The sequence below is a fragment of the Scyliorhinus canicula genome, chromosome 5, assembly GCF_902713615.1.
Source record: "Scyliorhinus canicula chromosome 5, sScyCan1.1, whole genome shotgun sequence".
In the NCBI taxonomy this organism is placed as follows: Eukaryota; Metazoa; Chordata; class Chondrichthyes; order Carcharhiniformes; family Scyliorhinidae; genus Scyliorhinus; species Scyliorhinus canicula.
The window spans coordinates 106,424,657-106,440,187 of record NC_052150.1 but is presented as its reverse complement, the minus strand read 5'-3'; the positions used below and the strand labels follow the sequence as shown (position 1 = coordinate 106,440,187).

At 47.6% G+C, this 15,531-nt stretch overlaps 1 protein-coding gene across 1 annotated transcript in view; it reads right to left on the bottom strand.

The window, feature by feature from the left end:
• dgkb (diacylglycerol kinase, beta) overlaps positions 1 to 15,531 on the bottom strand; it is a 1,237,676-nt gene that overhangs the window by 675,280 nt on the left and 546,865 nt on the right. Inside the window, 3 exon segments of the mRNA XM_038797484.1 lie at positions 401 to 561; positions 3,311 to 3,400; positions 6,457 to 6,542. Of these exon segments, the coding sequence (XP_038653412.1) occupies positions 401 to 561; positions 3,311 to 3,400; positions 6,457 to 6,542 (337 nt within the window).

Sequence of the window (15,531 nt, the reverse complement as noted above, 5' to 3'; positions counted from 1 at the left end):
ACAACTGTGTTTTAACACAGGTTCATGATCCAGTGGAATACTGATGAGTATGATGGGTTGATGGTGGTGGATTACAAGCAATAATCAAACCGACATGGTCTACATATTAGTGTATTCATTATCACAACCTACCTTGAAACTTAATTATTGTCTGACTGTGAATTGTCACATTTATTTTTAAATCGTCCAGGATCCCAATAGGAAATTGGCGGTTAACACAGGAGCTCATGAAAATTATGGAGTCAATATACTCATGAATATAAAAAGTGGTTCTAGCCTCTCTGCAAAGGAGCCCATCAGCTAATTATCTCAGAATTATAGTTAAACAACGTAAATTGTAGCAGCTGCAATGCCATTTAAAAATTGTCCATTCAGGTAGTGCTACTTCAAATAGACTTACCACTCCTATAGAGAAATAGTTGTTGATAATAGTGTAAGGCACAGGGTCCCCCTTTTCCTCTTTGTCATTTGGAATCACCTCAAATTTCCATCGATCCAGCATTACCACCGTGCAGTTTTCAATGTCTTTAATGATCTTCATCAGACTCTCCCCTTCATAACCTTGCAGGGGAACAAAGAATTGCTGGTCAGATTGGTCAAAAGGTTTCACGATGACAAGTCAATGGCATCATTATATGCAATGAAAGGGACCATAATGGGCGGAGTTGTCTCCTCTGCCCCAAGACAACAATTTCAGAGATGCTTTCCATTCTAAGAAGTGCCCAGCTAACGTGAGTTTTTAGAATTCTGCTCTGAATACAGCCACAAACTCATTCAGCAAACCTGGGAAAACTACAGATCAATAGTGACTATTGCACAGTGCTGCATGTGGCTTCAGCATTTACATAAGATCACTTTCAAACATCGTAAGGATGGAGCTTCCGATCTGGGGGCTAGCGACAATCTGGGTGCAAATTCAGCTGAAAATTGCGCTAGTTTTTCAAATGGGTCAGGTTTTTGGTCAAACTGATCTGCATAATCAAAAAAGTAAAATAGTCCATAAAAACAAGTCAATCAAGCAGTGATTTAGAACATACTCTTTGTTCTTGCATTCAGAAATATTCTTTCATCTATTTAAGTGTGTTAACCTGGCACAATTGTATTAATAAGATTGAAAATTAATTTATCACAAAATGTGCCATGCCAAGTGGCATAGGTGACCCTGAGATTCCAAACACTCAGATCATAGCAACAGTAGGTGACCTCATTGTAGGAATTCTGGTTAAGCCAGTCTTAATGTTGTCTATATTAACAGATGTCCAAACCAGGCAAGGTGTTGGCACAAGTGGTACCAATCTCAATAATGTCTTGATATGAAGCATTTGTACTAATCATATTTGACTAGGGAAAGGGAAAAGCATAAATAGTTTCCCATTGCCTTTCTGATGTGAGTTTGAAGGGAAGAGGAACCCTCTTTCCAGAGGATCCTCTGCCTGGCACCAGCCAGCTGTTGTCCTCCAAGGTTGTAGCTCCTCCACCTTCACCGCCGTGATGGCCAACAGTGGATCAAAAAAGCAAATTTAATAACAACGTCCGGCTCACCATGACCTGACTTTAAATAACTAAACATTACTTTGAAATAAACTTTACATAATTGTTTACTTGTTTCATTGTGTAGAGTAGTCAGTTCCTTAGTGAATAAAATATTTTAATGCTTTTGAAAGATGCCTGTGCGTGTCCTTTCGCTTAAAATAAAGGTTAATTTTATAAACCTGCTTGAATTGGATTGGATTTGTTTATTGTCACGTGTACCGAGGTACAGTGAAAAGTATTTTTCTGCAAGCAGCTCAACAGATCATTCAGTACATGGAAGAAAAGGGAATTAAACAAAATTCAAGAAAATATAAGAAAGTACATGAGAATACATGACAGGGCAACACAAGATATACAATGTAACTACATAAGCATTGGCATCAGATGAAGCATACAGGGTGTAGTGTTAATGAGGTCAGTCAATAAGAGGGTCATTTAGGAGTCTGGTGAAAGTGGGGAAGAAGCTGTTTTTGAGTCTGTTCGTGCATGTTCTCAGACTTCTGTATCTCCTGCCCGATGGAAGAAGTTGGAAAAGTGAGTAAGCCGGGTGGGAGGGATCCTTGATTATGCTGCCTGCTTTCCCCCGGCAGCGGGAGGTGTAGATGGAGTCCATGGATGGGAGGCAGGTTCGTGTGATGGACTGGGCGGTATTCACGACTCTCTGAAGTTCCTTGCGGTCCTGGGCCGAGCAGTTGCCATACCAGGCTGTGATGCAGCCCGATAGGATGCTTTCTATAGTGCATTTGTAAAAGTTGGTAAGGGTTAATGTGGACATGCCGAATTTCCTTAGTTTCCTGAGGAAGTATAGGCACTGTTGTGCTTTCTTGGTGATAGCGTCGACGTGAGTGGACCAGGACAGATTTTTGGTAATGTGCACCCCTAGGAATTTGAAACTGCTAACCATCCCCACCTTGGCCCCGTTGATGCTGACAGGGGTGTGTACAGTACTTTGCTTCCTGAAGTCGATGACCAGCTCTTTAGTTTTGCTGGCATTGAGTAAGAGATTGTTGTCGTTACACCACTCCACTAGGTTCTCTATCTCCCTCCTGATTTCTGACTCGTCGTTATTCGAGATCCGGTCCACTATGGTCGTATCGTCAGCAAACTTGTAGATGAGGTTGGAACCAAGTTTTGCCACGCAGTCGTGTGTGTACAGGGAGTAGAGTAGGGGGCTAAGTACGCAGCCTTGCGGGGCACCGGTATTGAGGACTATTGTGGAGGAGGTGTTGGTGTTCATTCTTACTGATTGTGGTCTGTTGGTCAGAAAGACAAGGATCCAGTTGCAGAGTGGAGAGCCAAGTCCTAGGTTTTGGAGCTTTGATATGAGCTTGGCTGGGATTATGGTGTTAAAGGCGGAGCTGCAGTCAATAAATAGGAGTCTGATGTAGGAGTCCTTGTTTTCGAGATGCTCTAGAGATAAGTGTAGGGCCAGGGATATGGCGTCTGATGTGGACCGGTTGCGACGGTATGCGAATTGAAGTGGGTCAAGGCGTTCCGGGAGTATGGAGGTGATGCCCTCAAACTGGTACAAATAATAAAACGTGCCACAATGACTAATTTGATCAGGGGAGGGGATAGAGGCATGGTATGTTTTGTGGCTGGGTAATATTTTTAAACTGGCATAATAGATTACGGAATGTTGATTTGTGCAAACTTAACTTACGCTTGAAATTTCACAATCTTTTGCCGATCTTGGGAGAATGGTGTAACCTAGTGGAAGCTCTACCCTGAGATACCAATCGTCAAAAATATTACAATTGAAAGTTTCTCTCCTTACCTCCTCCTGATCTAAGACACCTTGCTAAGTCATTTCCAGTTCCGAGTGGAAGAACTGCCACTGGAGGATGTTGAAGCAAACTTGCTTTGTCTGTGAAATAAGCAAACATTTTTACAATGCAGATTTATTCATTAATTTTTTAAATTTAGTGTATCCAATTCATTTTTTCCAATTAAGGGGCAATTTTAGCGTGGCCAATCCACCTACCCTGCACATCTTTGGGTTGTGGGGGCGAAACCCACACAAACACGGGGAGAATGCGCAAATTCCACATGGGCAGTGACCCAGAGCTGGGATCGAATCTGTGAGGCAGCAATGCTAACCACTGCGCCATCGTGCTGCCCCCACAATGCAGATTTATTAACTGAATTCCACTATCCCACATCACAACTTTTAACATTCTGGAAAAGTGGAACCCGGTAAAATGAATCCTCCAAAAACATGTTTTAAAAATTTAAACAGGGAAAATAACGTGCAGTTCCTCTGATATTTGCATGCGCCTGAATATTATTGAATGAGAAGAATCTTGTGATTTGGAAAGCGCAAAGAAAAATTATTTGTGGTTTGTATTTGATGCCGGGAAGTTTATTGTCTGCAAATATATGTAAATATTCCTGGGAGAAAGAAATTACAGTCCAGCCCTACTAATGATATTTTGCTATCTCAGTGGTGTGTTCATGCTTAAATTGATTGATATTGTGAATGAAAGCAAAACCAGGCTGTGTGATCCATTAGCTAGGTACAAACTGAAAAGTTTTTCGTTGGCAAATCCTGCACTGGAAAATAACATTCTTACCTTCATAAGGATAAACCCCAGCTGTGTCCAAATGAAACAACAGTTATCCAAAAAAGGAATGATGAATTGATATGGACTGTTTTCTGCTCCCGATGATTACTACATTGCTTTAGCAGATAGAATCAGATGTGAGTGATGAGTTAGAAGCCATGCCCTCAATTAACTTGTGATAATTGACCTAATCTTATACAGTCATTTGCATCAGTACAAGTACTTACACAAAACCAGTTGGCGAAAAGTGGTTTCAGGGGATGGCTAATTCTAAAATCAAAGCACACATGAAATTTAAGGGGAGGGGTGTTGATTTAATCAAGCCATGTTTAGGGGTCAGAGATTTCTCTTCAGTAGTCAGGTGAAGCATAAAGGAAAGTAGTTCAGATCTGCTGTGCCATATCTTTGCCCCATGACATTTCCCTAGGATTTCTGAGGCATCAACTAAAGTGAAATAACTGAGCTGTACCGGGAGTACTCCCAGTGTTGGAATGCAAATAAGGTGGGTTGGGGTATTCTTGGCCTCCCACCTCATTTTCCTCTGCTGACATCCATGAAACATCTGCAGTAAGGAATTGGATGGCACAGTGAAAGGGCTTTCAAATACATCCTCCATTGATCTGTACGCACCCCAAAATAAAAATAACCAAGGCATTTAGTTCATTCCTCTTGCTCCTTTACCCCCATCTTTGGGTTGGAAACGAATGGCTGGTTTGGTCCAGCTGCTTCCCAATTCCAGGACAAAGCCCAGCCAGCATGTGATCTTGTGCTCTGCAAATTGCCAAGGCCAGATAAAATAAGCAAGTTTCGCCCTGCTGCTACTTTATACTGGGGTATGTTTCTGTGGGTGCCATTTCACCTTTCTTATCTCAGCCAAGTGTTTAATCTGCATGCATGGGCCTGAGAGATGAATGTTGGCAGGCTATTCAACTGCAAGGGAATAGTTAAACACTCTGCTGTTGCTACCCAATTCCTACAAACAGGCATCTCCAGTGGGGTTGCTGGATAGCAATCATGGCTGGATTGCTTTTGGGCTACTTTTGCTCTCCTTAGTATAGGAGCACTGAGACCAATTGTAATGTTCTTGCTGCTACTTCAGCTGAGGCCTGTCAACTTGGCACAGACTGTGGATCAAACCTGTGTCTCTTTTTAGTCCACATAACTCAATTACTCTATGTGATAGACTGACTGAGCCATGGGGAGAGCACCAGAACTATTATTAGTTGTGCTTGCACTTTATTTCCTTTTAGTTAAAAGAATACATCAATTCTACAAAAGGTACAGTTGTTTATGCATGAACTCCCTAAAACACATAGTTACATTCATAAGCTTTTTCTGTTGTGGAGCATCTGGCTCTTTCAGTATTGGGGTTCTGAATAAAGCTTGGCTGCCTTACTTGCGGCTGAGTGGATTACGACTGTGTTAGCGATGTCTTATTTGTTTGTTTTGATGTTTTACTTGCATCATCACCAAGACAACCTGGAACAGTATTGTTTAATATTTATAGCATAGCACTATGAAAGCGCAATAAGAATGCATTTTCTTTTGGTGGAACATCCTTCAACCGTGTTGAACCACGTAATTTATTTCCGTTTCTTAGAAACTCACATGCTTGAATAAGGTGCAAAGAAAACACACAGAATGAAAACTACAAATGTGTCAATAATGTGAGATACCAATTGCAATGTGAAACACGTATAAGATGTTGGGGATGGGGGAATGGAATTAGAAATTATATACATTAAAACATTAATGAAAAAAAATATTGGCCATGAGAGCAATTCTGTGAGAACCCACTTGTTTGCCTGATTAAATAAACTGCTTAATCTCTTTATTTGAATCAGTAAAACTCCTTCATTGAATCCGGATAATCCGGAAGGAGGCAATTTGACCCATCGAGTCTGCACTAATCCTTTGAAAGAACACCCCATCTGATCCCAATCCCCCACCCTATTCTCGTAACCCCACCTAGGGGCAATTTAGCATAGCCAATCTACCTAACCTGCACATCTTTGGACTGTGAGAGGAAACTGGAGCGCCCAGAGGAAACCCACGCAGACCCGGGACGAATGTGCAATCACCACACAGACAGTCACCCGATCAGAATTGATCATGGGTCCCTGGCACTCTGAGGCAGAAGTGCTAACCACTGTGCCACCGTGCAGCCGATATGCACAGCCGTTAGGCCAATAAAAAAAAACATGCTGGAACCTCGATCCAATCGTGTGGCATTTTTCTCTTTCAATTACTGACTGACTTGTCATTAACTTGGGGATTTTCTGTTTTATTCCAGGTTTCTAACACTCATCCTTTGTTTCGGGTATATTTGTGAGGACCATTAGGTGACTAAAAACCTTACCTATGCAATCTAGGATCCATCCTACTGTTCCATCTCCACCGCAAGCCAGAATTCTGAAGTCTGGAACATCTCGGAAAAAATTTAACCTAAACAAAATATTGATTTAGTTTGTGAGAAGCCATTTTCAAAGGAATGGTTCCTTTCAAATTACAGGTTCACAATTTTCTACATCTGTTTCCACTGAATGATATACCACTGTAGAAACGGAGAAATTCTCACTCAGGTGGAACACCACTCGATGCTTCTTGCCTTCGATTAATTTAAATCCCACAGGGCTGATTTTACACAATTCTGCTGTCCTGCTATTTCCCCAAACTATTCCCATTTTCCTGCCTTCTCCCCATACTCGTTTAAATCTTTCTTCATTAATTAATTAGTCAGTACATTCTTAATTCTGGGAATCAATTTGCCATCAATCATTACCTGTAGCAGAACATTCCCCATTTCAATAAATCTTTGCATGAAGCATTTTTTCTCAATCTTTCCTTTGATAAAATTATTGCCCTTCAAGTTATAATCTTTCACCTTCAATTTACACAACAATGGAAATAATCTGCCTTCACCTCAATTATTCCTTCTAGCATTTTGAAGACCACTACCCGATCCCGTTCAATCATCTTGATTTCACAGAATTAGCCTCGTCTTGTAACTCAGCCTCCTCATTTTAGCAAATATCTCCAGGGCTCTAAAATTCCTCCTGCAGTGAGAAGCACAAAACTGCACACCAGGCTCCAGTTGCAGCCTAATTGTTTCTGTCTTTCTGTCTCTGCTGTTGTATTCAATCGCTTTCAACAGAAACCTCCTAAATCCAATTTGTCCTTGTAATGGATTTTTGTTTTAAACAGCTTGCCCCTTTATCATTTAGTTACCTGCTCACCGAAAAACTTTTCCAACCCCCGATGCACTGAGACATTTATCACTTAAGGTATATTTTTATTTTTCGACAGAATTTACCCAATTGGAATGGTAATTTAAATCAATTAGCAGTCTCTATACTTAGGGCTAGATTTTCATCCTCAAGGCATATAGCGGGAGTCGAGAAAATTCCAACCTGGACCATTTGCTTCGGGAGGAAGTGTCAGGAAGGATGCAATTTTTAAACAGGGAGAGGGGGTCGAGATGGGCTGCAGTCGGGACAACTAACCCAGGAAGAGGTCCAGTGGCAGCTATTGAGGATGCCAGTTGTGGAGGCAGGCTGATTAAAAGGCCTGCCGAGGTGTTTTGGGACTTTGTCCCAGTTGTTATAAAATTAGAAAAGGCCTCAGCCCTCACACCTCATTATACTCCCCATGCCTCATCTATGCAACCTATGCCTCTCTCCCCAAACCATCTGGCCCCTTAACACCCCTAAAAAGGTATGCCCTCAAGCCTCATTATGAACTCTTGGCTCAGAGACCAGACATTTATTAGAGCATTGAATACCCAGATCCGCAGGAAAATATTGTTTGATTGACATCTCAGATCTATGCTGTCAATTGCACAATGCTCATTTATACAAGATAAAGAGATTTCAAGTGCTTGCAATTTCAGCCATTGTTACTTGGCTAACACCTTTATTATGAAAAATGGAGTTATTTGTAATGAAAGCTTTGAGTTGGAAACTCAAAGTGTCTTTTATGCCAGTGGGAATTCCCCGCTCAATTATTCTGCCCCTGCTGATGACCTAGAAGGGTTTCCAATTTAAAAGTTGGGATCCCCATTTACAATTCATTGAATATTCATATCAAGCCCCCCCCACATTAGACTGTCCATTCATATTGATGTGAGGGCACGCTGCCCTGAATCACAACAGGTCCCCCTTGATGTGCACCTGGCAGACCGAACATGCTGTAGGTGCACAGGCAGTACAGCCCCCAGGGGGGGAAGAGGGTCATGCCTAGGTAGTACCCTAGCACTACACACCCACTGCTGTGTGCAGTGCTAGGGTGCAATGCCGGGGAGTTCCATGGGGGAGGGTTCCGTGATGGGGAGTTTCTCGGGGGGGTATGCAGTTGCAGATCTGTGGAGGTGAGGGGGTGGGGTGTCCATTAAAAAAGGTGTCCTGATTTTTTAAAATCCTAAGTTGCGGGTGGGGTGAGTTCCTCCAACATGATGATAGTGGAAAAAGCAGTCAGCGTAACTGGCGAGCCACACTCCGCTTTTCCCACCCGTGGTGGCATTTTGAAATAAAAATTGGAAAATTCCACCCTACGCAGCATGGTAACACAAGTGGCTAGCACTGTGGCTTCACAGCGCCAGGGTCCCAGGTTCGATTCCACGCTGGGTCATTGTCTCTGAGGAATCTGCACATTCTCCCCGTGTCTGCGTGTGTTTTCTCCGGGTGCGCCATGATAAATTGCCCTTAAGTGTCCAAAAAGGTTAGGAGGAGTTATTGGGTTATGGGGATAGGGTGGAAGTGAGGGCTTAAGTGGGTCGGTGCAGACTCGATGGGCTGAATGGCCTCCTTCTGCACTGTATGTTCAATGTTCTATAGCTTAATGCTTCAATTGGGAATATAGCAATGTAATTGCAATACAGGCAACATCAATCGATACTTAATCCAAATCTTTGAAAAGAGCATTTCTCATTAGTGTAATGGACACTTCCTGTTGCTCCAGGGCAAAAAACAAGTCTTTTGTCAGCTTTTATTTATAAAATGTCTTTCGAATTATGAACCCTAGTCCACAGATTTAGGCATTATCTTTTAGCAATGAACAACAAACACTGGGGCCAGAATTCTCCGGCTGTTGGGATTCTCTTTTCCTGCCAGCAATGCATCCCCGTTCACAGGTTTGCTGGTGGCATGAGGTGCCTGCAATGGGAAATACCATTGACAAAAAGTGGGAGTAGAGTAGAGAATCCCGCCATCACTGAACGGCGTGATGCCGAGAACATGCAACTGGGGGAACAGAGAATCCCGTGCTAGGAGTCTATTTGTGAGCTGGAGTATTTTTCTTGCTGATCCACCAATCATGCTCTCAAGTTAAAATTTGTGATCCTGCGCTTAAATGCCAATTCTCCTTCTGGATTTAAAACTTAAATGGTTACTCAAGCTATCCTTCATCTTTGACACAGTAATCAGTATCCATACATCAAATCTTGAGTGATGAATCGCTAGTCAGAACAAATTGCTAGTCAGAACTGTGCTCATTTCCAACCGGTTCAAATTAGTGATGTTCTGCTGTACTTGTTCCATCTGGTGCTCCAAATTATTTACTTTTCATTTTGATTCAATTTTTTTCAAGTTAATAAAATTAAACTGGAAAGAGTTACCCTGAAATGTACCACAGAAATTTGGAACGTGGCTACTCCAAGACTCTGCTTGAGATGTTCTCATTGAAATAGAAACTTTCTCAAATGGGGCGAAATTCTCCGACCCCCAGCAGGGTCGGAGAATCGCCTGGGGCCGCCTAAAATCCTGCCCCCGCCGTGGCAGAGATTCTCCGCCACCCGGGAAGTGGCGGTGGCGGGAATCTCGCCACTCCAATCGGAGAGGCCCCTGCGGTGATTCTCCGGCCCGGATGGGCCAAAGTCCTGCCGCTGGGAGGCCTCTCCCGCCGCTGAGGTTTAAACCACCTCTGGAACGGCGGGATCAGCGGTGCGAGCAGGCCCCCGGGGTCCTGGGGGGGGCGGGGGCGATCGAACCCCGGGGGGGTGCCCCCACGGTGGCCTGTCCCGCGATCGGGGCCCCCCGCTCAGACTCCGGGCCAGTGCCCTGGCTGCACTATTTCCTCCGCGGCCGCCACGGCCTCCGCCATGGCGGAAGCGGAAGAGAACCCCAATTAGCGCATGCGGTGGCAGTGACGTCAGCGGCCAGCTGCCGCTGACGTCACTGCTGGCGCATGCGCGGACCGGCGAAAGCCTTTCGGCCAGCCCCGCTGCCGGTGGCGCCGGTTTTTTGCGCCAGTCTTCTGGTGCAAACCGCTCCGGCGCGGGGCTGGCCCCCAAAGGTGGGGAAAATTCCCCACCTTTGGGGAGGCCCAACCCCTGAGTGGTTGGCGCTACTCTCCTACGCCGGCACCCTCCGTCACGCCGGGTAGGGGAGAATGTCGCCCATGGTCTGCTGTGACCAAGGGAGAATTAGTGACTATTCCATCAAATCGCACAAATGGACAAAACTAAGGGCAGGATTCTCCGATCCTGGGGCTAAGAGTGACGCCGTCGTAAACCCGGAACATAGAACATAGAACAGTACAGCACAGAACAGGTCCCTTCGGCCCTCGATGTTGTGCCGAGCAATGATCACCCTACTCAAACCCATGTATCCACCCTATACCAGTAACCCAACAACCCCCCCCCCCCCCAACTTAACCACCTTTACGACGGCGTCATCTGGCCCCCAGGAGCAGTGATTCTGCGCTGCACAGGGGGCCAACACGGCACTGGAGAGCCTCATGCTGCTCCAGCTGCCGATACTGGCATCAGCACAGGCGGCATGGGTCTGATCATGTGCGCCACGGCTGGCGCAAGTTCGCGCATGCACGTGCGTTGCTGTCTCGGCTATGGCCCCTACACAACATGGCGGAGACCTACAGGGGCCAGGCCCGGAGAAACATTGGCCCCCATCGGGATAAGCCCGCCCGTTGATCGGTAGGCCCCGATCGCCGGTCAGGCCACCGTAGAGGTCCTCCAACGGAGAATCACCGGGGGAGGCTGCGCTGAGTGGTCCCCGTCTGCGCCGCGCTGACTGTGCCGCCGCTATTGGTGCTGATTCTCCAGTCGTCGGAGGGTGATCATAAAATCCCGCCCAAGGTTCTTGTAACAAAATTGATCAATGTTAACTGATAAAGAACTTACTTAGAGTTTCAAAATCAATTGTGATGTGCTTTGCTTATTTTGAATCAGGGTTGGCTGAGTGAAATGCACAAAGTAGAATCAATTTTGATTATTAGAAACAATGGTAACACCAATTCCTGAAGATGGGAATTCGAGGTGAAATTGTCAAATTTGAAACATTAGCGAAGATTTGCATCTCTTAGTGCAGAGCTTTGTAATGAACATTCTGTGGTAGTAACCACTGCTGTATATATTAGGGTATGTATGGTAAGGCCCTGTATTACAGGTACGGGGGTAGTCCCTGCCTGCTGGCTCCGCCCAGTAGGCAGAGTATAAATATGTGTGCTCCCCGTACAGCACCCATTTCGCCAGCTGCTGCAGGAGGCCACACATCCAAGTGTAATAAAGCCTCAGTTGTATTCGACTCTCGTCTTTGTGCAATTGATCGTGCATCACATTCGTCCATATTTCATCCATGCACTTGTCTCGCAAAGCTCTATCAGTGACACACAAAGGTGAAAGTACATCCCTTAATTATTGATGAGCTGAAAAGATTGGGTGGTATCTGCAGTAGCCGAAGGAAGTGACTTCATGGAACAGTCGGTGGCGTGGATAAGAACAAGGGGCTCGATTCTCCGATTTTCAGGCTTTGTCCAGATGCCGGCGTGGGAACGGTGGCATTTTACGACCAGAAAATTGGCACAAAACGGCCACTGATCCTCTGTTTGGTGTGGGGCTAGCAGGCAGGCAACATAGAGCACCTGGCTCTAGCTGGCAATATGGCCGGAGAATTGCGGGGTCCATGGCCACGGATGTGCACAGTGGAAGCCTGGAGCGGCAGGGCCGTGCAACATGGCGCCGGCTGCGAGTGGACCTGGCCTGCCAAATAGTGGCCCCCCTTTGGCCAGGCTCACGACCACCGGACCCCTACCCCCCCCAACAGTGCTCTCAGCCCCTGCCAAAGTCCCCCTGCCCGCGGATCAGCTCTCCTCTGACTGTGGCAGCGCTGGACTGAGTCCACAGCCGCCACGCTGAGTTCCTAACAAAAAATAGCATGAGAGACCGTCTGGATCTCGCCGTCTGGATCTCGGCCTGTCGGGGGCTAGCATCGGGGGGAGGGCCTCAAGTCCTGAGGCCATCCGTAGGGTGTGTGGCATACTTTAGGAGTACGACACTTTGGAGGGGACGGCGCATCGTGAAAGCAGCGCCGTCCCCGATTTCGGTGCAAACTGGGATTCTCTGGCTGATTCCCAAACGCGATTTCAGCATCGGAGATCGGAAAATCCTGTCCAAGGTTTATTTACACTATATACAGTAACAACAAGCACTACAACTCCTCACCCCAAAGGGTCACCCTCCCTGACCTGCGCCCAGGCTGGGATTTATATACTGTGAATCTCCTCACACACAAGGGAGAGGCTCCACCCCTTAAATTACCAGGAGTGTTCATATGCCATGGTGTAGCAGGGGGATCGAAAACAACATAGTGCTTGGCCCCTGAGGGTGTAGTAACAACATCCACAGAATTTGCAGGGTCAATAGCTAACCATAGAACCACAGAATTCCTGCAGTGCAGAAGCAGGCTATTTGGCCCATCGAGACTGCTCCAAACCTCTGAAAGCGCACTCTACCAAGGCCCACTGCCCCGCCCTATCACCGTAACCCCATAAAACAGGGGTGGGTAAACTTTTCCGTGCAAGGGCCGCATTCAGAAATTCACAATTCACAAAGGGCCGCATAGTATATTAAGTAAAATAATTACTTCACCCGGTTATGATTCTGGGCGCCTCATATAGAACATAGAACAGTATAGCACAGAACAGGCCCTTCGGCCCTCGACGTTGTGCCAAGCAATGATCACCCTACTCAAGTCAACGTATCCACCCTATGCCAGTAAGTAATCCAACAGCCCCCCCACCCATTAACCTTTAAAAAAAAATTAAAAAAAATAAAAATAATTTTATTTTAGAAAAATTTTTTTTTTTTTTTTTTTTTAATGACTTGGTGGGCCGCAGAAATACCTTTGGCGGGCCGCATGCGGCCCGCGGGCCGTAGTTTGCCCACCCCTGCCATAAAACCATCTAACCTGCGCATCTTTGGACTGTGGGTGGAAACCGGAGCACCCGGAGGAAACCCACGCAGGCACAGGGAGAAAGTGCGCAGGTACAGCAGTGGCCCACTTCAATAGAGGAATCCTTACATTTATACTCTATTCTGGGCATGGAGCCTTGCAGCTGAAGGGAGATCAAATGGGAAGAAACTGATTGCCACACTTCCTGCAGTGCACAACAGTGCTTCAATATCCAGGCAGACAGTGGCAGAGTTACATCACATCCTACAAAACGACCTGCAGCCAACTGTTGCAGCAATCTCAGCAATGTCTGCTGCAAGTCAAGGTCACTGCAGCCCTAAAATCCACTGCCTCTGGCTCCTTCCATGGTTCTCCTCCCCCACCTTCCAGAGTCGCAATCCTTGATATTGCCATCACGTGCCAAATGCAAAGAAAGGTCCTTTACAGTTCAGAGCTTTTTCATTCAAGTGTGCTTTAAAACTATAAGTCAAAAAGCACACAAGGCATGACCAGAAAAATATCCACTTTGAATAATGTTTGAAATGGCCACGTCAGAATTTGTGGGCGGGATTCTCCGACTCCCCGTCAGGTTGGAGAATCCCGGGGTGGGGGGGTGGCGTGAATCCCGCCCCGCCGCTCCGTCGCCGGCTTCCGTATTCTCCGGTGCCGGTTTTCGGGCAGGGATGGGGATCACGCCATGCCGGTCAGGGGCGGTTGGCAAAGGCCCACCTGCCAATTCTCAGGGCCCTGATAGGCCAAGCGTTTTTGGCCAGCCCGCTGGCGTGGATTGGACATGGTCCCACATGGCAGGACCTGGCATGTAAATTGGCTAGTGTGGTCTTCGGGGGGGGGGGGGGGGGGGGGGGGGATCCGACTCCAGGGGGACACCCATGGTGGCTTGGAACGCGATCGAGGCTCACCGATCTGCAGGCGGGCCTGTGCCATGGCCGGCGCGGAGTAGACACCCCACTGCACATGCGCCAGAAGGTCTGCGCATGCGCGGAACCACGCCGGTAGTTCTGCACAGACCCTTCGGCGTCGGCTGGTGCAGCGCCAACCCCTCCAGTGCCAGCCTAGCCCCCGGAAGTGCAGAGAATTCCGCTACCTCCAGTCAGCCTGACGCTGGAGTGGTCCACTCTGTTTTTGACGCCGGCGTCAGGCCATTGCGCCCATGTAATTCCCATGGTTTGTGCACGCAGGAGGAAGTGACATTAATCATAGAATACGCAGCACATAAACAAGCCATTTGGCACAACAAATTTATGCCACTATTTCATTGAATCCTGGAATTCCTACAGTGGAGAAGAGGCTCTTCGGCCCATCCAGTCTGTACCGGCATTCCAAAAGAACCCCCTACCTAGGCCCACTCCTCTAGGTGACAGGAAACCAGATGATTTGGAGGAAACCCATGCAGGCACGGGGAAAACGTGCAAACTCCACACAAATAGTCACCCAAGGACGGAATTGAACCCAGGTCCATAGTGCAGTGAGACAGCAGTGCTCCCCACTGTGCCACCGTGCCACCCGCACATGCTCCACACAAGCCTAAACAGAAAACAGGGGCGAATTTCTCCGACCCCCAGCAGGGTCGAAGAATCGCCTGGGGGCGCGTAAAATCCCGCCCCCGCCGTGGCAGAGATTCTCCGCCACCCGGGAAGTGGCGGGGGCAGGAATCTCGCTCCACCGATCGGAGAGGCCCCTGCGGCAATTCTCCGGCCCGGATGGGCCAAGGTCCTGCCGCTGGGAGGCCTCTCCCGCCGCTGAGGTTTAAACCACCTCTGGAACGGCGGGCTCAGCGGCGCGAACAGGCCCCCGGGGTCCTGGTGGGGGCGGGGGGCGATTGGACCCCGAGGGGTGTCCCCACGGTGGCCTGGCCCGCGATCGGGGCCCCCCGATCAGGGGCCGGGCCAGTGCCCTGGGTGCACTATGTTCCTCCGCGACCGCCACGGCCTCCGCCATGGCAGAAGCGGAAGGGAACACCACATCACGCATGCCGCTGATGTCACTGCCGGCGCATGCGCCGACCGGCGAAAGCCTTTCGGCCAGCCCCGCTGCCGGCGGCGACGGGTGTTTGCGCCAGTCTTCTGGTGCAAACCGCTCCGGTGCGGAGAATTCCCCACCTTTGGGGAGGCGTGACCCCTGATTGGTTGGCGCCACTCCCCTACTCCGGCACCCTCCGTCACGCCGGGTAGGGGAGAATGCCACCCCAGATCAGAAAATGGCTTTGGTACCATTTGGAACGTAATTAC